This window comes from Somniosus microcephalus, chromosome 4 (genome assembly GCF_052327205.1).
Source record: "Somniosus microcephalus isolate GS21.2 chromosome 4, FLI_Smic_1.0, whole genome shotgun sequence".
Classification (NCBI taxonomy): Eukaryota; Metazoa; Chordata; class Chondrichthyes; order Squaliformes; family Somniosidae; genus Somniosus; species Somniosus microcephalus.
The window spans coordinates 333,686,763-333,708,405 of NC_140990.1; the positions used below are offsets into that span (position 1 = coordinate 333,686,763).

Consider the following 21,643-nt stretch of genomic DNA (forward strand, 5'->3'; position numbering starts at 1 on the left):
CAAAACGGCTCCTGATTTCTGCCGGTAGATCGAGGTTTCCGGACATACAACCTCCGGATAAACCAAAGTTTCCTGTACTTTTAATCCTTCATTAATTCCCTTTTGCTGATCCATTTTTAATGATACAGGTAGTGCAGTGACTTTCCTCTCGCCAGCGTGGGGCCTGCTCCAGTAGTTGTTTTCAATAAATAAATAGTGACAGGAATGCCTGTGACAGTGATGTTTTTTGGCTGTTGCTCAAGTTATCAAACCACCCGCACTATAAATAGGGCACTTTTACCAACAGCAGAGTAAAATCTTAAATGTACAGAACTGCATTTGGAAGTGACTTTGCAGACTGTAATTGTGGTCTGGCAGTGTATGCCAGATAGTGTCCCTTTTTGTGCAGATTAGTCATATAATCACATTTGTTTTGCCTAATTTTATTAAGTGGTTAAATTATTTAACTACCACTTTTGTAGTATTATACTTCCGAGAAATGAGTAAGCTGATGTGATTGTAATATTGATGGGCAGACTGACTAAATATCTATAATGCCTGCTGACAAAACATAAAATATTCACATTTTCAGGAGTATTTTTTTTAAAGCATTAGTAAACAGTGGATAAATTTATATTTGGTTTACCTAAACAATTTCTGATCTCCAATAGTGAAGAATTGCTGCTCCATATAACTCTCCCTTTTTTAAAAGCTTTGCATCTTAGGTTTAGTTAAGTCAAATTTCATCCAAAGGACATTGTAATTAGAAGTCTAATTTGTTTTATGTATAAACCATAATTCACGTGTGCTTTTGGTTTCTCTTCAGATTGTGCCATAACACTATAGCTATTTGCTGTAAATTGAAATAATGATCAAAGGATTTTTTTTTTTTTTTTTGCCAAGCTGCTATTGGGATTCTTTTTGTAATTTCTCTAAACCATGTGGGAAATAACATTTATCGTGCTATGTCAAGCCTCTGCATATTTTGGGGCATCACTAAAAGCTATTTCATTTACATTTGAGGGAAAATGTAAAACCTATGAAAGCATAACAAATCACAGGAGACTTTACGATAGAGACCACATGATCTAGAACCATAATCTGCTCGGTAAAAGAAAAAAAAGGGGCTTGCATTTATATAGCGCCTTTCACAACATCACTTTTGAAGTGTAGTCTTTGTGTAATGTAGGTTACATAGCAGCCAATTTGCGCACAGCAAGGTCCCACAAACAGCAAGGTGATAATGATCAGATAATGGGCTGGATTTTGCGACCCCTAGAGGTGCGTACACGCCCATAGGGGCCGCCGCGCAAGTGCCGGTTTCAGGCATGTGAAGCACATGCGCTGAAAAATCGGCACTTGCGATCTGTCAAGAATTCTCTTGACCGATCCTCCGCATGCCCAAGAAAAGTGCCTCTGCGGGTGGAGAGTTGCGCTTTTTGTACAACTTCCACTTGCTGAATGACTGTCAAATTCTTATACAGGAAACTTTCTGGTATCCGGCACTGACGGGACCGAGCTGGTGCCGTACCATCAAAACTGCCGTAGAAACCAGCGTTAATGTTAAAACATACGGAGCTTCTGAGCTCCGTGTGAATCAACAAACCCTGACAGCTTCAAAATAGTCGGCCGCAGCTTAAAAGCGTCTCTAGCTAAGCAACAGCTTCAGCTAGACCTTGCAGAGCCTGACTGGGAAAAAAAAAAGCAACGAGAAGTAAAAAAACTTATAGGAAATGGCTCCTGAATTTTGTCGATAGATAAAGCTTTCCGGACATTTTTAACCTCCGGTTAAACGAAAGTTTCCTGTACCTGGTAAAAGTAGGCGTAAGGCCTGCTTTTGCCAGCTTGAGTTTAAAAAAAAATATAAAAATGAAATTTGATAACTCAATTATAAATTTAAAATACTCTTCAAAAAGTTAAGTTTATTTTTAGCCCCGTAAAAACATTTAATTTTTTTCCCCCAAAAATTAAATTTTTGTTTAAAATATTTAATTCAATGTCATTTTAATTAATTTTAAATATGTAATGTTTTTAAAAAAATGTATTTCATGTTTTAGTGTGTTTTTAAATGTGATCCCCATTCATACATTTGACAGTTCTGTGTGTATAGAACTGTCAAAAGTATGAAGGGGATTCCCTCCTTTGATTGGTTCGCCATGGCCCACGTGATCCCAGGGGCGCTTACGAACCGCTTGCGCCCCTGGGATACCTGAGCCTCTGCGCATTTCAAAGAGGAGAGGCCCAGGATCGGAAGCCTCGGGATCTACGGAACCAGCAGGTAAGTTCGTAAATGTTTTCTGATCGGAGGTATCCGCCCACAGGAAGCCTCCAATCGGAAATTCAGGGCCAATCTGTTTGTGATGTTGGTTGAGGGAAAGTCCTACCTTTCTGACCAAGCTTTTAGTCACCCCCTCCTAATATCGTCTGTTTTAGCTCGTTGCCAATTTTGTGAAGCACTTTGAGACATTTTCCTATGCTAAAGGTGCTATATAAATGCAAGTTGTCATTGTTGACTGCTTAACCTACTTTACAAAGTTCTGTAGATTAGTTAATGTGTTTTTGTACTTCAATATTGCTTAAATTATTCCTAGAAATTATCAGATTAATTTAACTACCACTGTGGCCCACCATCACTGAATAATTGAAACACTGGAATCAAGAATTCACAGTTGTGGTTGTGGAATGATGTTGCGGTAGATATGCTTTTTTTTGCTCCCACTCTTTGCTTTCTTTTGCTCTCCTCGCTTTCTCTCTCTCGCTCCCACTTTTTACTGGAGGCCTTGGATACCTGCCGCAGCAATAGCATGGCCGGCAGCCTTTGGGATTAGGTCCAAATGTACTTTTTTAAATACCACCTTAACCTATGCAATTGATTGGATTGCATTAGATTACAGAGTCTAAGGCAACCCTCCAGCTCATCTCCCCCACCCACCCTACCCCACAAACACTGTGGCAGTTCTAGCATCTGAAATGCATGGGCGTTCCTGACACCCAGTGTTGCTTGGGTGTAGAGGACAGGAAATAGATTATGACATTCAATATTTTGCATCTAATTTGTATATGCCTGCCCATGTGGATGTATTCCATGTCTCCTGTCACTTCTCGTAGAGGGAGCCAGCGGCGTAGCTCCAGAATAATTTCCAGCTCACGTCTATAGGAGAGGCAGCATAACTGCAGCCGAAAATCCTGTACTCGCTCGGCTCGCGCATGTAACAGCCACTTGGATAAGGTTCCAGAGGGAAGCTGGCACCATTAAACCAGCAAAAGCCAGTGCCTTGAGATGGGAGAAAGAGTAAAATCCTGAACTGGTTTTCATTTCCCTTCTCTTCCCCTTCCTTGTGCCTCTCCCCCGCCCCACCACCTCTGTTCTGCCGAAATAAAAATTGCTTTTGGTGGGTGTTGGATCCAGTGGTAATTGCTTCAGGCTCAGGAAATACATTTCGTATGGCTTTTGCAGTGCTTTAGATTCATGTTTTGGACTGGGTCATGATTCTCTGGAGAGCTTGACTGAGATCCATATCCCTTGAGGCCATAGCTTTGTTAATAAATAATGGGATACCTATCTCTACTTGAACAACTACATAAGACAATTTTGGTATTAATGATCCAGTGGAAACCAGCATTGCGGTCTGGTTAATGGAACTATTGCTGATACTCAGTTATGTGATCAATCTCTTCTAGATGTAGCACTACACCTCATAGCCAAGGCAGACAAATTTGGGGACTAGTTTTTCATGAATTCTACATGAGTTGTAGCTATGTGCCTTCTCATCAGACATGCTCTTTCTTGCTTGCTTTAGTTTAATCAATTCTATTTGACTCCCTATGTCTCTCATCCTTTCAAGGTAGTGATCTAACTTGTTCATTCTGAATTATTTTGGTTTGTGTCTCTTTCCTATCTCATTTCTGCTTTTGTGAAAGGTAGTTTTGATTTTGTATGTAGTGTCTCTATGTGTTTATTACATGATTCTTCATTTTATTTATAGTACAGTAGTATAGTGCGCTGAATATTTTCACTCATTTATCCTCGAGACTGTAGCCATGTTAGTGAGTTAATGTTTTAGCTTCTGTGTTTCAGAGTAGTCTTGTAGGTGAGCCCTTGCTAGGGCATTTATTGCTCCCTACATCCTCAAGTATTTTTATTTACCTTGATATTTCTCGTTAAAATATCATAGCGCACCCAAGATAACAAACTGAGAACCGTTTTTTAAATTACTTCAGCTACTGGTTTTATTCTGTGCCTCCACAGGATCCTCCTCGTTTTCTAGAGCAACAGAATAACCTCTGTCTTGTTCTTGCTTTAGGCTTAAAATCCAAACAAGTTTATTAAATAGTAAATGAATAAGCAAATAAGAGCAGAAACACGACGGCCCGAATTTTGCGGTAAAAAGTAGCGGTGTGGCTATCGGCGCTCACCGTTATTAAAGAGTAAATCGGAAGCAATTTCCGGCGGCCGCGCATGCGCAGTTACACGCGGAAATCAGGAAGTTGCTGTCCGAGTTGCCCTGCTCCTCCAAAAGCTTCACTATACCGACCGGTATCTCGCCGAGAGACTTGCCATTGAAACACATGGAAGGGCATGAAGTTTCGGTACGTTTATATATATAAAAAAAAAAAAAAAAATTCTCCCTCCCTCAGTCCTGTCTTTCTTTCCCCTCTGTCTTGCTTTCTGTACCTGATAATGCACTATATAAGCTAATCAAACTTACACTTCCTGCTTCAGACTCTGCGTGCCTCGGTAAAGATGCTTCAGCCTGCTGAGTTAAGGAGATGCACGGTCCCTTGCCCTGTTCACACAGGTCCCAGATCCCCAGCAGAGGGCTCCACGCTGTAGTGGATTCCTAATCACCGGGATGGACTGGTTGGGCTGAATGGCCTGTTTCTGTGCTGTATATTCTATGTAATCACCACAAGTTCCAGTGCAAAAGCCCATAGAAAGTGTAATGAGCGGCTGGCACCATTAGTTCGCCGCTGAGCACAAAATCTGAGCCCATATACTTGAGCTTTGCTAGCTTCGTGTATAGTAGAAAATAATAAATAGTTTGCAATTCCAGTGCAAAAGCAGTGAGAAGTAATTTTCTCAATAAATACCGCTGCAGACCGTATCCAGAGTCAGTTATTTAAATAGATGTTTAATTCAAAAGGTTGCCAATCAAAAACAAATTTGAACTAATCAAGCAGCATGTTGTATTTGAATTGAGTGGTTTGTCTTCTCCCTAAAGCAAATTGCCAAGAGCAAACCAATCTATCATTATCACAATGTATCAACGTAAACTGGAGCATGATTTCTGTGAATGGAGCTGGGGGGGTTTTATAACCTCGCAAGTACTGTGATAATTAAAGGAGCCAATACTTAAGCTAAAACCTTGATCGAAATACTTAATTTTTACCAAGATTAGTTTTCTATATATGATGGTGTTTATGTTCCTTTAAATATAGGAAAGATGTTGGCTTGCAATGGAGACCATGTAGCAGACAACAAAATAATTTCTGTGCTCCAATGATGAAGCTCTTCACAATACATATATGATCATGCTATTGTCATCAATGTGCAGGAAGGGAGTGTTCTGTGATGTGTTGGGCTGGTGTGACGCAAAGGATCCTTAGGACATCTGTTTGTTAGTCCTGTGCTCATGTATGGAAAACAATTAATTGCTGTAGATGAATCAGGTACACCATGCAACTGTGCCTTGTTGAGAATGGATCCCATGGCTTATACATTCAAAATGAAAATATAGCCAGGAAGAAGTCATTGCACTATATTATCTGCTCTATGGAGCCTGTTACGTAAAGTTCAGAGGTGTTTTCACAACAGGGCTTTGAACAAAATTGACTATATAAACCCCATATCTCAAAAATATACTGGGGGGGGGGGGAGCAGATTTTTTTAGTCTATGCAGAGTTATGTATTTATAGATTGGTCATTTTTTCCCAAATTTTTCTCCTGTCCATGATCTCTGCCAGCTATTGACTATTTCCCAGCTAAGCGATTTTAAAAAGGCAGTTTCCTCCCGAGGTTTTTGATCCAGCCATGAGGAGCAGCTGGTGAAACGTGTCCATTTTTGCTTTGTCTTGCACCCAACCGTACTGATTCAAAAAAAAAAAAAAAAAAAAATATTCAGGACTGGAATGACTAATGAAAAGGTAACAGGAAGACCACCACCTAGCACCTTTCTGAGTCTACCTTTACTTTTCCTACTTTACTGGCATCCAGACAATGGATGTTGACAGGAAGGCTGTGTTTGTGTGTGTTGTATGCAACAAAATATCTAGCTTGTTGGGCTTCTCTTGTTTCTGGTCTATGGACTGCATGCTATCATGCAAGGTTTGTGCGCAATAGTTAAATCTCATCTATCACATCCCCCTGAGAGAGACCAAGGTGCATGATTATCAAATGCCAAATAGTTATTAGCATGGAACCCTAACTGTCAAATTGCATCTTCAATATCAATCCCATTTCTTCTTGCGCTCTCCCTCCATAGCTTGACGATGTGCCCTTGATGTTCAGTGTAGCCTCTCATTCCGAACGAGGCATGGGTATTGAGTACAAACTAGTCAGCCAATCACGGATGGAACACATCAAATGAACCAATTCCACTATTCTGTAAATGAGAGTAGATCATGTTTCTACAAAGTATTGTTCTAAATATCCAACTTCATGTTAGCTAGTTCTAGCCATTGGCAAGAAATTGTGCTGACTGAACTGGCTTTGCAACCAGTCAGTACCAAAATGGTTGAAAGCGAACAAGAGATGAGACTTACAACTTTGAAGATTGAGTGGGTGTGTGCAGCAAATAGGCGAGGGGGAGGCTGTAGCAGTCTTATCATCAGATGAGGTTATTTTTATTGTAATGGCACTGATCCATTTATTAGTGCAGGCATGTTATGAAAAATGAAAGTTGAGCCTTTATTTTTCGCTCTGGTGCTATCTGTCAAAGGCATTTCTTTCCATGGCAGCAGGAATCGATTGCTAACTTTGAAGGCCAGCGCACTATATTCAGTGTATGTGTGATGACATTCTTGCTGAAGCATTAAATTTGTAATGTCATTTCTACAGTATTATATAAAATCAATTTGTAGTGGTTTGTGGCTTACTGCTGAAAAACAACTCTCTGCATTTGCTTATATTACAATAGTGACTACTTTTCAAAAATAATTAAGTGGTGAAGTGCTTTGGCACAACTTTGACAGAGGGAAAAGGCACTATATAAATTCAAGTTCTTTATGTGTAAAGTTGTTATTGTGACTATGATGCTCTTTGGGTTTCTTGAGGAGGCGGGTTGTGTGGAGTTTATAAAGTGTTACAATACTGCCATAGTTGAGGACTAGTAAAATGCGTGTTGTGACAGTTAGCCAGGTGATTGTATGTCTAATTTGTTTTTGTTCTCCTTTTTGTCTTTGCAACTGAAACTGCCAAATAAATTCTTGGAATAAAGTCGGAATTCCACATTCACTCAGGAAGGCAGCCGTCTGAGACCTTCATCTGTAGGACATTTGGTTGACCACATAGTACATGTTTCATCAAGTGAAGTCTTCGCTAACCACAAATCTCCTTCCTCCACACAAGCAAACAGTATTATTCTGGAGTCATCTCCGTAAGTTCCTCATGCTGTTATTTAACACTCTTGTTCAGGAGATTTCTCTGTCTTGTATATGGGAGTTTTCAGGTTGTTTGGGTTTGGAGCCAAACATAGTGGTTGGTAGGAGATTCACAGCAAATTCACTTTAAAAGCAAAACGCTTTTCTGCACTCATCCTGGTTTTTAATTTACCTTTTCTCATTTGGTGAGACCCGCTGACATCAATTCCATATAAAAAAATTATAATGTAGAGGTAGAATTTTCTATAATCAAATCAAAATTGTTTCTGTATGAAACTTAGTTATTATTAGTCCTGCAATGTGGGTGTCATTGGTCATGTTGTGTCTATCCCAGCACCACAGAAGATAGACACAAAATGGAATAAAAGCTCGTATCATATATTTCTCCAAAGTTCCCTCTAATTTTTTTTGTGCACGGTCCCTTTAACTGGCTGCGCGGTCCATTCAGATTTTCGCGCAGGCGCGGTTTCTTCCATTGAGAAAAGCTGGTGAGCAGCCTGCGCGGAACCTCCAGACCACTGCAGGTTAGCGAGCATGTTGCTTTTCTCCCCAAAATAATAGCAGTGATCAATCCAGGGTTCTGCTCGTGATTGTGACAAACGGGATTTTGTCCTGTGTCGAATTACAGGAATCCCGCCCCAACCGCGGTTTTTCCGTACGCGGATTTCACGTATACACGGTTTCCACTCTGCGCCAATGTTTGTCAACCGCGGCAGTGAAATTTGCATATCCACAGTTTTTAATTTAGGAATAAGGTAAAAAACATGATTTTTATGCTATTTATATTTTTTATTGTGTTTATACTGAATTTGCCAACTGCGGTTTTATTAACCGCGGGGGTTTTCAGGGACGTATCCCCCGAGGTTGGGGAGGGATCCCTGTATAAGATATTTATTTTAATTTATCTTCATTTGAGTTGTATCTGGACTTGAGGTGAGATGTTTCGAGTGGAAGCCGCAACGGCAGCTGTTTGTTCAGTATTTAAGTTGCAACTTGTGCAAAGCAGTGTGAGGCTGGAGATGGACTAATTCTAGCTAAATTCGATTTGGGTAACTTCCCCCCTGAGGTACACTTCAGATTTTCCATTGATGTGAAGCTGAAACTGCTTTGTATCAACACGAAGTACAAGTAGCCTATTATTTTGCTTTATCTTGTGTATAAAAAAATTAGCTTTGATTAGAATTAGCAGATGACCCATTTCCAGCCAACTTGTCTGATTTTTTTTTTTCTCTCTTGGACATTGGAGACCTGCGGATGCATTTTGCTAAAAGATAATTTAAATGTACATGTTGATATTTTATTCATGATCGCACACTGCAAAATATCAACATATTCCTATTGGAAAGAAATACAAACATGCCCAGTTTGGATAATGCAGCCCACTGCACAGTGTACATCATTAAGCAAATTGCCTGGGGCTACAGCATAGAATACGGTTTCTAGACTGCAAAATAAGCTGCTTTTATCTAACCATTCATAATGAATCTCAGACTTGGCTGGATAAACACAAAGCCGTGCAGTCTTTGGTTAAAGTTTGATTCTTGAAGCTCACAGCTTGTTGTACTAATATGAAGGGTGCACTGTTTCTTAATAGACTCCAGAGGAAATAATGACCTTTTCAAGAAAGAGTGCAACTGTGTAATACAAGTCGCAAAATCTTTCACTTTTTTGGCTAACACCTTTCTGTAAGGTGGGACCTAACCTAGGTTGACCTGTTTTCAAGAACTGCTGTCAGCCCTAACAATAATCAAAAGCTATAGATTTGTTGAATAGGTAGAATAATTCCACTGTTTCCCAAGTTCAAAAACATCTAGTTTGATTTAATGCTGGCAGTTGAAGAGGAAGAGTCATGGGGAATACATTTTGTTCAAAGTACTTCCCATTTTTATATTGGGATGGGACAAGCACTATAAAATGTGGATTTGGTGGTGTGTTAAAATAAATTTTTCACTTCAATAGAGCCCCGTCATATCAGCTTTACTTGCTGCTGGGCTATCCAGAAGCAGCTCCGCTGAATGAAATGTTACAGGCGACTTGGAACTGATTTAGATTCCAGGTGTGCCCGACCCAGGGAAAAAGCCCCGGCAGCTGGGTACGCATCTTGCATTCAATAGAGATGCATGCAATGCCTCTTCACTGGTGACGTGACTTACCATCCCTGTCCATTATCAAATAACCTATTGAACCAGATTGTATCCCATATCCTTTTCTTCAAAATGGGGGTATTAATCCATTTATTTTAATTGGGCCAACACCTCCATTAAGATAGCAGCCAGGCCAATGCTGTTTTTTTTTAAATTTGTTCCTGGGATGTGGACAACACGAACAATCCAGTATTTATTGCTCATCCTTGGTTGTTCTGAGGACCTAGAGGTCAACTGTGTATCGTGGGCCTGCAGTCGTGTGTAGGTCAGACCTCTTGGAGGATACAGATTCCCTTCATCCTGTTTTTTGTCACCTTCAGACTCGACTATTCGAATGCTCTCCCAAGCCACTCCGTCACTCCACACCCTCTCCTGCTTTAAGACCCTCCTTAAAACCCATGTTTCTGGCCAAGCTTTTGGTCGCCCCGCTAAAATCTCCAACTTCGGCTCGGTATCTATTTTTCCTCACACCTTTGAAGCCCCTCGGGCCTTTTTTCTGCACTGTGTAAATGGTTGCTGATGACAGTCCTGACAATCTGATAAGCAAGTAGTATATTTGGTTTAAAAGAAAAGAGAATAATGTTGTCCATCAATTTACTGAAGTATTCCCGGTTATAAATATGAATAGATTAATAGTATAGTGGATGGTGGTAAACTAATCCGGTCTAGAGCTCAACTCGGCTTCTGTTTTGCAGTTACCAAATCAAAATTGTTTCACCAAAATTGGGAGCATCCCACTCCTTTTTTTCCTGACAGCATTTACAATAACTTTCGGGGATTTAAACATGCCTACCTTTCTTCTTCCCCTCCTGAAAGTCAAGAATGCTGCTTAAAAATTTACAAACTCATTTTAATAAATGTTTGATTGTAAGTATGTGTTTTTTTTGAAAGGGAGCAAATCTGTTCAATAATCAAATTGTTGTCCAAGTGGGGCATCAAAAGGAAAAAAATAAATCATTGGGAGTTTGCATTCAGACATGTTTAAGAAACCGCTTTTAAATGGTAAATGAAATTAATTGTTCACAAGTACAAAGTGACTAGGCTAGGGAAGGAGAATAAACATTGGGGCCTGGAGTTTCCGCTCGGTTGCGCTGGTATTTCCAGCGCAATTTGGCAAAAGCAGCGCAAAAGAGTGAGGAATTTCAAGCGAAAATTACACCCAGTGTAAATCGAGTTTCCACAATCTTTTGTTTAGTTTAAAAAAACATTGCGCTGGAAGTCACAAAACTGGCCATGCCCCCAAATCGCATTAATCACCGTGGCGATTTTCCGCTAATTGCGCCCGTTTGACGGCCAATTTGAGGTTCATAAAATGAAGCTTTTTTTTTTAGGCGCAAGGGCACTTGGCACCTTTTTAAAAGCTTTTAAATTTGCGAAAACTGACTATTGTCCACCAGTAACTGGTTCTGAAAAGTTTTTCAAAATGATTTTGTTATTTAAAATTAGGTTACTCACAGGTGATGGACTGATTAAAAATGCTTTTTTTTTTAAATTAAAAAAAAAATAACGTTCTGAAATGCTGCCCGATTGCAATGGTTCATGGAAGATTTTACGTTCGATATGCAAATTAGTTTGAGCAGGAACTTGAGCAAAATAAAACTTCTGAAAATTAGTGCAATTTGTGCCCAGATCACCGATTGCATCCAAAGCGGAAACTCTTGGCCTGGAACTATAAAATGAATGGTGTTAGTCTACAGAATGCAGCACAAGATTAAGATTTTTGGGGTATTGGTGGATCGTTGAAACTGTTCGCTGTGCGGCAACGGTAAATAAGGCCAATAGTTTCTTGGCTGTATGGTGCATGGAACAGCACGCTCATCGCGGGATGTGAAACTGAGCCCACACAACACATTAGTTCATCCCCATTTGGAGTAGTGTGCGCAGCTGTGGTCACCATATTACAGGAAGAACATCACTGCACTGGAAAAGACGCAGCAAACAGCTTACGGATTGACACCTGGCCTCAGACACCTAAATTGCAAAGTGTCCCATTTCTTTCAGCTCCGTGTTGACACAGCCATCCTTTTCGCCTCCTGTCTGCCTTGCGTGCTTTTGGTTCAGACGCCAGCAACCACTCTGACTGCCTGCTGCGCTTGCATCAGGTGGTGCAAATTCTTGGCGTTTAGTTGGGAACTGAGCTGAGCTTTCAACCCTGAATCCAATCCATCACCGAAAGGGCGTTCTTCCATCTCCAGACTGTGGCTCAGTTGTGCTTCTACTTTTCTCCACCACTGTTTAAACATTCAATCAAAAATGGAAACTGCTGGAAACCGTCAGCAGATCATCTTCGGAGCGAACGGACAAGTTAACATTTCAGCTGTAGACCCTTCACCATAGATGCTGGCTGACCTGCTGAGTTGCCAGCGTTTTCTGTTTTCATTTCAAATTTCCAGAATCTGCGCTTTTTTTGTTGTTGCTTTTTGTCTTTAGTGTTGAAACCCTCCTGCATGGAGCACTGCCAATAAATCCCTCCTGTTCATGCTTGGTCTCCGCCTCCTTGTAAAGCACTCTGAGATATTCTTTTTGTACAAGGAGTTCTATTGAAATGTATGTCTTTATAGGGTGGGGGGAGGAGGGGTGGCAACACGCCATCTGTTTGAAGTCGTAATGTATTAAAATCGTAACTTACTTTTTAGGTGTCAGGAGACAGCTGGGGAAGGACAGCCGCCTGCATTGCCGCCAAAACAGAAAAAAAATACGACAACCCAGTCTCAACAGTCTAACTCCTGCCAGCAGGAACTGGACCCCCACTTCCAAGACCTATTGGACGTCCCAATAACATCAGAAAAATCGACAGTAAGTTATCGTCCAGTTGAATAACTCATTTTAGAATGGTTGAGGGGGTAAAGTCAGTCATCTGAACTGACTTAACAGTATATCAGATACACAGTAACTCGAACAGCACCTTTTGATTAGGCACTTTACAGCCTTCCAGACTGAACAGTGAGCTCAACAATTTCAGATCATAACCCCTGCCCCCATTTTTTCGGATGGCAGCTGATGATTCTGATATTCCCATTAACGCCTCTAGACCCATCTTTTGTTTCTTTACTTGTTCCATTACCATCATCTTTTGCTTGCACCATCATTTTGTCATTTAATCTCTCCTGCCTATCACAGACCTTCCCGTTTGTTCTTTCCTTCCTTCCTCACTTTCCCAGCCTCTGCACTTGCTTAAAACCTTTTTCCAGTTCTGAGGAAAGGTCATTGACCTGAAACGTTAACTCTGTTTCTCTCTCCACAGATGCTGCCTGACCTGCTGAGTATTTCCAGCATTTTCTGTTTTGGCTCAGTAATCAATGTCTGCTTCACTTTAAATGTAGGTTTAAAAATAGCTGGACAACATAGTGCATATGGTCACAAACCATTCACAAAAAGTGCCTATTAAATCTTTGAGCCATCCATTGAAAACTTGATTGTACAGTGTTCTGTATGCAGTTTCTACACTAGTACATAATAAAGCTGGATCTTTGACCTTGCATTATGTTCTTTAATGTGCTCCATGAAATTGCATTCGGCATTGTGTAAATGAATTTAGGCTGATGCAATTCACAGGATTGATTCACAGTTTCCGATGGTGGGAAATTCTTTGCTAATTATGAAACAAAGTTGCAAACAGACTTAAGGAAATCAAACTACTAACATGTATGCATAATGCACGCAAGAATGAAAATGTAATTCTGATTGACTTTAATATCATAGAATGGTTACAGCACAGAAAGAGGCCATTTGGCCCGTCGAGCCCGTGCCAGCTCCCTGCAAGAGCACTTCAGCTAGTCCCACTCCCCCGCCCTTTCCCTGCAGCCCTGCAACTTTTTTCCCTTCAGGTACTTACCCAATTCCTTTTTGAAAGCCATGATTGAATCTGCCTCCACCTCCCTTTCAGGCAGTGCATTCCAGATCATAACCACTCGCTGCGTCATAAAGTTTTTCCTCGTGTCGCTTTTGGTTCTTTTGCCAATCACCTTAAATCTGCCCTCTGGTTCTCGACCCTTCCACCAATGGGAACAGTTTCTCTCTGTCTAGACCCCTCATGATTTTGAACACCTCTATCAAATCTCCTCAATCGTCTCTGCTCTAAGGAGAACAACCCCAGTTTCTCCAGTCTATCCACTTAACTGAAGTCCGTCATCTGTGGAACCATTCTTGTAAATCTCCTCTGCACCCTCTCTAAGGTCATCACATCCTTCCTAAAGTGCGGTGCCCAGAATTGGACACAATACTCCAGTTGAGAGAGTGGTGAACCTGTGGAATTCTCTGCCACAGAGGGCGGTGGAGGCCAGTTCATTAAATATATTCAAAAAAGAGTTGGATATATTTCTTAAGGCTAAAGGGATATGGGGAGAAAGCAGGGACAGGGTACTGAATTTGGATGATCAGCCATGATCTCATTGAATGGCGGAGCAGGCTCGAAGGGCCGAATGGCCTACTCCTATGTTTCTATGTCGAGGCCGAACCAATGTTTTATAAAGGTGGTTCATAACTTCCACGTTATTGTACTCTATGCCTCTGTTCATGAAGCACAGGATCCCGTCAGCTTTTTTAAACGCTTTCTCAACCTGCCCTGCTGCCTTCAACGATTTGTGCACATATACCCCCAGGTCTCTCTGTTCATGCACCCCCTTTAGGATTGTACCCTTTAGTTTATATTGCCTCTCCTCATTCTTCCTTCCAAAATGTATCACTTTGCACTTTTCTGCGTTAAATTTCATCTGCCACGTGTCCACCCATTCCACCAGCCCTCTTGCAGTCCATCACTATTCATTGTTCACTATACTTCCAAGTTTTGTGTCATCTGCAAATTTTGAAATAGTGCCCTGTGCACCTACATCCAAGTCATTAATGTACATCGAGAAAAGCATGGTCCTGGTACCTAGGTTTAACCATATAAATCAGTGAAAGTGGACATTTAGTCTTAGCGTGGCTGTATTCTGTGGATTAAGTGCTGAATTCAACAAAAGTATAACGGGGAAAAAAATTTGAATGAAGAAAATTGTACAAACATGTGAATGACTTTTCAGACTCTTGTTAATACAGAAGGATTGATACAGTTTCTGAATGAGCCAATGACAGCCACAACCTGCAAGCCATGGCGTAGCTGCAGTACATGATAAGCATCTAAGTGCTTACAAAACTGTCTTTTGAAAGCGTGTAGATTGTAGGAGGATGGGGAAACTGAGGGAGGTAATGGGTTGCTTTAATTCCACAGAAAAGGTGAGAAAGGATCTCAAATGAACAATCATTCACTTTAAATGGTAATTAGTTAGTTTGCGCCTCATTTGTTGAAAATTGACCTCCAGGGTTGAATGTTAATAGCCCATATGTTCCACCAATGCCTCAATTTGTAACCTTTCAGAAGAATCTCCAATCTGTTCAGTACACATGACTTAATATCCTGTTTCTGCTTTCTGCAGCCGAATGGTATTGTTCCTCATGACAATCTCGTTCTGATCAGGATGAAAGCAGATGAGAATGGGAGATTCGGTTTCAATGTTAAGGTAGGACATCTTGCTCATATTTACAAACTCTCTTATGCAATTGAATGTGCATCTACTCTTCTGAATTTGTTACGGAAATGTTTTTGCAAAGATTAAATTTAGTCACACTTAAGGATTTTTCGGACCATTTTTCCATAGGAAATATTTGGAGATAAGTTGCTTTGTGTTTTTTAAAGGCACCTAGATGAAAGGCGGTTACAGAAAACTAAATGTTTTCCACAGAGACTAAATAATAAGCAATCTGTTAGCCTGTACGGTAAACACCTCACACCCAATGTGTTGGAAAGTCATTTGATCCTAACTGATGAGGGAGATAAAAAGTGAGACGCATTATAAAACAAAAATTAACACCAGGCCACATAAGGAGAAATTAGGGCAGATGACCAAAAGCTTGGTCAAAGAGGTAGGTTTTAAGGAGCGTCTTAAAGGAGGAAAGAGGTAAAGAGGCGGCGAGGTTTAGGGAGGGAGTTCCAGAGCTGTAGGGCCTTGGTAGCTGAAGGTACGGCCACCAATGGTGGAGCGATTAAAATTGGGGAGGCCAGAATTAGAGTGTAGATATGTGGGTGGGGAGTTGTGGGCTGGAGGAGATTAGAGATCGGGAGGGGCGAGCCCAGAGAGGGATTTGAAAACCAGGATGAGAATTTTAAAATGGAGGCATTACTTAACCGGGAACCAATGTAGGTCAGCGAGCACAGGGGTGATGAGTAAACGGGACTTGGTGCGAGTTAGGACACGGGCAGCAGAGGTTTGGATGACCTCAAGTGTACGTAGGGTAGAACGTGGGCGGTCAGCCAGGAGTGCATTGGAATAGTCAAGTGTAGAGGTACAAAGGCATGTATGAGGGTTTCAGCAGCAGATGAGCTGAGGCAGGGGCGAGTTGGGCGATGTTACGGAGGTGGAAATAGGCGGTCTTCGTTATGGTGCAGATATGTGGCCGGAAGCTCATTTCAGTTCAAAAATAACACCAAGGTTGCGAACAGTCTGGTTCAGCCTCTGACAAATGCTCGGGAAAGGGATAGTCCGTGTAAGACGACCGCTGATGTGAGCTAGAAGGGTGTTTTATCTTATATTACGTGAAAATGAGTTATACGGATTGAATTGAATGAGTCCAGTCATAATAGCTATTCTGTATATACATTTTGCTGTGAAATAAAATAGCTTAACAATTTGTATCTGGCTTTGTCTCTCTAAATGTTTGCTCAGTCTGCCTTCAGAGAGATGGAACAAATACACATGTGGAAAAACACCGATATCTGATTCAGGCCACATGGGGTTATTATTGTTACACCCCCAGGTTACACTATCGTACAAGTGGTTATAGGGCAGAGAGAGTCAACTCCCATACAAAGTAAGATGCTCATGCTGCTGATTGGGAGTGACTAATGCCACTCAATCTAACAATGTATCTACAGTAGACCCAAATTTGTAACGCTTGTCATCAGCTTGGTTTGGACAGCAGAAATTGGTATATGTAAAATGAACATTCCTGTAATGATATCTAGTATTGGTGGTGCCAATAGTTTTTTTTTACTGGAATAGGGAACCCTGGTCTAATTAAAGCAGTATGTTGTACCTTGTATTTTAATTGCCTGTTGGGAGCCTGTTCTAGCGTAAGTCATGCTATTTTGCACATGTTAAAAATTTACTATTTATGGTAATACTCAGTTCTGTTTCCTTTTTACAGGGGGGTATTGATCAGAAAATGCCAGTAATAGTATCACGAGTGGCACCTGGAACACCAGTGAGTAGCTGTCTGCAAAGTACTATATGAAGTGATATTTTCTCAGCAATGCATGACACAGTAAGAATCATTAAAACTGGCATTAACTGATTTTTCAAAGATGTTCCAGATACAATGGTTCTGAACTTGATCTTTGGAAGGGAAAGAAACTGGCTTTGGAATTTTTTTTAAAGGGACCTGGATATTGTATTAACACCTCAAGCTGCAGTACTCTCTTGTAAATATACATAAGTAAGACTATTCCTACAGCACAAAGTGAGAAAAACATCTACAGTTTAAAATTTAAAAAAAAAATCTCCATTTCTTTATCCCTGTAGAATATTAAACCCTTCTATTTTCACGTGATTGCAATCTATTTTGAAAATGTGGATTGTATTTTAATGTCATTGTCTTGATACCAAAAGCTATATATTAATAACTTTAATTTCACTGACAAACAATCCATAAAGCCAGCAAAATTAAAAATCTAAAACAGCTGATTTTTCTCTGAATCTACTCGGGTTTTTTGGGGTCCAATTTTCCCCCCTCTATTTTCTCCTGCTTTCTGTTGCTAAAAGAGCCTTTAAGAAGCCTGGGTTTTTAAATAACCCAAAATAACCTTTAATGATCCTTAAAAACACAGTGCAGATCTGCCTGCCCAATAATATTCCCTTGTGTATTGTGGCATCTGGGTTTCAGAAGAAACTCTGGAGTGAGACTTTTCTGCTGCATGGGAACGGTAGCGTAGTGGTAATGTCACTGGGCTAGCAATCCAGAGGCCTGGACTAATGATCCAGAGACGTGAGTTCAAATCCCACCACGGCAGCTGGGGAATTTAAATTCAGTTAATTAAATAAATCTGGAATAATTACAAGTATCAGTAACGGTAACCATGAAACTATCGGATTGTCGTTAAAAACCCATCTGGTTCACTAATGTCCTTTAGGGAAGGAAATCTGCCGTCCTTACCCGGTCTGGCCTATATGTGACTCCAGACCCACAGCAATGTGGTTGACTCTTAACTGCCCTCTGAAATGGCCTAGCAAGTCACTCCGCTGTAACTGACCGCTACACAACAAAATAATAAGAATGAAACCGGACGGACCACCCGGCATCGACCACGGCAACGGCACACCCGGCCCAGTCAACCCTGCAAAGTCCTCCTCACCAACATCTGGGGACTTGTGCCAAAATTGGGAGAGCTGTCCCACAGACTAGTCAAGCAACAGCCTGACATAGTTATACTCACAGAATCATACCTTTCAACCAGTGTCCCAAACTCCTCCATCACCCTCCCTGGGTATGTCCTGTCCCACCAGGAGTGGTGGCACAGTGGTATACAGTCGTGAAGGAGTAGTCCTGGGAGTCCTCAACATTGACTCCAGACCCCATGAATTCTCATGGCTTCGGGTCGAGCATGGGCAAGGAAACCTCCTGCTGATTACCACCTACCGCCCTCCCTCAGCTGATGAATCAGTACTCCGCCATGTTGAACACCACTTGGAAGAAGCAAGGGCACAGAATGTACTCTGGATGGGGGACTTCAATGTCCATCACCAAGAGTGGCTTGGTAGCACCACTACTGACCGAGCTGGCCAAGTCCTGAAGGGCATAACTGCCAGTCTGGGCCTGCGACAGGTGGTGAGTGAACCAACACGAGGGGAAAAACCTACTTGTCCTCACCAATCTACCTGTCGCAGATGCACCCACGGACCAGTCGAACCAGGAACACTCCTCGCCACGATGGACGTCTCGGCACTCTACACCAGTATCCCCCACGATGACGGCATCGCTGCGACAGCCTCAGTACTCAACACCAACAACAGCCAATCTCCAGACGCCATCCTACAACTCATCCGCTTCATCCTTGACCATAATGTCTTCACCTTCGACAACCAGTTCTTTACCCAAACACACGGAACAGCCATGGGGACCAGATTCGCACCCCAATACGCCAACATCTTCATGCACAAGTTCGAGCAAGACTTCTTTGCTGCACAGGACCTCCAACCAATGCTATATACCAGATACATCGACGACATTTTCTTCCTATGGACCCACGGCGAAGAATCACTGAAAAGACTACACGATAACATCAACAAGTTCCATCCCACCATCAACCTCACCATGGACTACTCCTCAGAATCGGTTTCATTCTTGGACACACGAACCGCCATCAAAGATGGACACCTCGGCACTTCACTCTACCGCAAGCCCACGGACTACCTCACGATGCTCCACTTCTCCAGCTTCCACCCTAACCACGTTAAAGAAGCCATCCCCTATGGACAAGCCCTGCGAATACACAGGATCTGCTCAGACGAGGAGGAACGCGATGGACACCTACAGACGCCCTCGTAAGAACGGGATATGACGCTCGACTCGTCGATCGACAGTTCCGACGGGCCACAGCGAAAAATCGCATAGACCTCCTCAGAAGACAAACATGGGACACAACCAACAGAGTACCCTTCGTCGTCCAGTACTTCCCCAGAGCGGAGAAACTACGCCATGTCCTTCGCGGCCTTCACCATGTCATCAATGACGATGAACACCTCGCTAAGGCCATCCCCACGCCTCCACTACTCGCCTTCAAACAGCCGCCTAACCTCAAACAGACCATCGTTCGCAGCAAATTACCCAACTTACAGGAGAACAGCGACCACGACACCACACAACCCTGCCACAGCAACCTCTGCAAGACATGCCAGATCATCAACACAGATACCATCATCACACGTGAGGACACCGCCCACCAGGTACATGGTACATACTCACTCATGTGACTCGGCCAACGTTGTCTACCTCATACGTTGCAGGAAAGGATGCCCCGGAGCATGGTACATCGGCGAGACCATGCAGACACTGCGACAACGGATGAACGGACACCGCGCAACAATCGCCAGGCAGGAGTGTTCCCTCCCAGTCGGGGAACACTTCAGCAGTCAAGGACATTCAGCCTCCGATCTTCGGGTAAGCATTCTCCAAGGCGGCCTGCGAGAGACACGACAACGCAAAATCATCGAGCAGAAACTGATAGCCAAGTTCCGCACCCATGAGGACGGCCTGAACTGGGATCTTGGATTCATGTCACGCTACATGTAACCCCACCTGACGTAGGGTCATCCAGACTCGAGTCGTCGTTGGCTTGTTCTCTCCACACAGATGCGGCCGGACCTGCTGTGATTTCCAGCAAAAAAAATGTTTTTTGTCTTTTTTTTGTTTTTCATACAGACCCCAGCATCTGCAACATTTGACCCCTTGTGACCCCACCTCATTGCTCTTTGATGTAATATTTTCCTGACTGACCTGTTTGGACACCATTTACACCTTTGATTGCTGTGATTATCTCTCTGCCGAGGTATGATAAATGGCAGTTAGAAAGATTACCTGTAAACATCTGACATGATTCTCTCACTATATAAGCTGTGTCTTTATGCATCTCTCCACTTCACCTGACGAAGGAGCAGCGCTCCGAAAGCTTGTGATTTCAAATAAAGCTGTTGGACTATAACCTGGTGTTGTGTGATTTCTTACATTTGTCCACCCCAGTCCAACACCGGCATCTCCACACCATGGCATCTGTCCATGACAGCAGTGACCCGTCTTCACAGAGAATGCCCTCCATCGTGTTGTGTGGCACTACCACCGTGCTAAATGGGATAGATTCAGAACAGATCTAGCAGCTCAAAACTGGGCATCCATGAGGTGCTGTGGGCCATCAGCAGCAGCAGAATTGTATTCCACCACAATCTGTAACCTCATGGCCCGGCATATCCCTCATTCTACCATTACCACCAAGCCAGGGGACCAAGCCTGGTTCAACAATGAGTGTAAAAGAGCAGCACCAGGCGTACCTAAAAATGAGGTGCCAACCTGGGAACAGGACTACATGCACGCTAAAAAGGAGAAGCAGCATGCTATAGACAGGGCTAAGCGATCCCATAGTCAACGGATCAGATCCAAAGCTCTGCAGTCCTGCCACATCCAGTCGTGAATGGTGGTGGATCATTAAACAACTAACGGGAGGAAGAGGCTCCAAGAATATCCCCATCCTCAATGATGATGGAGCACAGCACGTGTGTGCAAAAGACAAGGCTGAAGCATTTGCAACCAACTTCAGCCAGAAGTGCCCGAGGGGATGATCCATATCGGCCTCCTCCTGAGGTCCCCACCTTCACAGAAGCCAGTCTTCAACCAATTTGATTCACTCCACGTGATATCAAGAAACGGCTGAGCACACTGGATACAGCAAAGGCTATGGGCCCCGACAACATCCCGGCTATCGTGCTGAAGACTTGTGCTCCAGAACTAGCCACGCCTCTAGCCAAGCTGTTCCAGTACAGCTACAACACTGGCATCTATCCAACAATGTGGAAAACTGTCCAGGTAGGTCCTGTCCACAAAAAGCAGGACAAATCCAACCCGGCCAATTACCGCCCCATCAGTCTACTCTCAATCATCAGGAAAGTGATGGAAGGTGTCATCGACAGTGCGATCAAGCGGCACTTACTCACCAATAGCCTGCTCACTGATGCCCAGTTTGGGTTCTGCCGAGACCACTCTGCTCACGACCTCATTACAGCCTTGGTCCAAACATGGACAAAGGAGCTGAATTCCAGAGGTGAGGTGAGAGTGACTGCCCTTGACATCAAGGCAGCATTTGACCGAGTCTGGCATCAAGGAGCCCTAGTAAAACTGAA

The 21,643-nt window shown here is 42.5% G+C and overlaps 1 protein-coding gene across 5 annotated transcripts in view; it reads left to right on the top strand.

Moving 5' to 3' along the window:
* The window catches only part of ptpn4a (protein tyrosine phosphatase non-receptor type 4a), a 264,046-nt gene that overhangs the window by 204,419 nt on the left and 37,984 nt on the right, over nucleotides 1–21,643 (top strand). For all 5 annotated transcript variants that reach the window (XM_085986873.1, XM_085986872.1, XM_085986874.1 and 2 more), the window contains 4 exons: nucleotides 7,416–7,574; nucleotides 12,359–12,518; nucleotides 15,137–15,220; nucleotides 16,905–16,961. In XM_085986873.1, coding sequence (XP_085842999.1) covers nucleotides 7,416–7,574; nucleotides 12,359–12,518; nucleotides 15,137–15,220; nucleotides 16,905–16,961 — 460 coding nt within the window. The remainder of the gene's footprint in view (nucleotides 1–7,415; nucleotides 7,575–12,358; nucleotides 12,519–15,136; nucleotides 15,221–16,904; nucleotides 16,962–21,643) is intronic.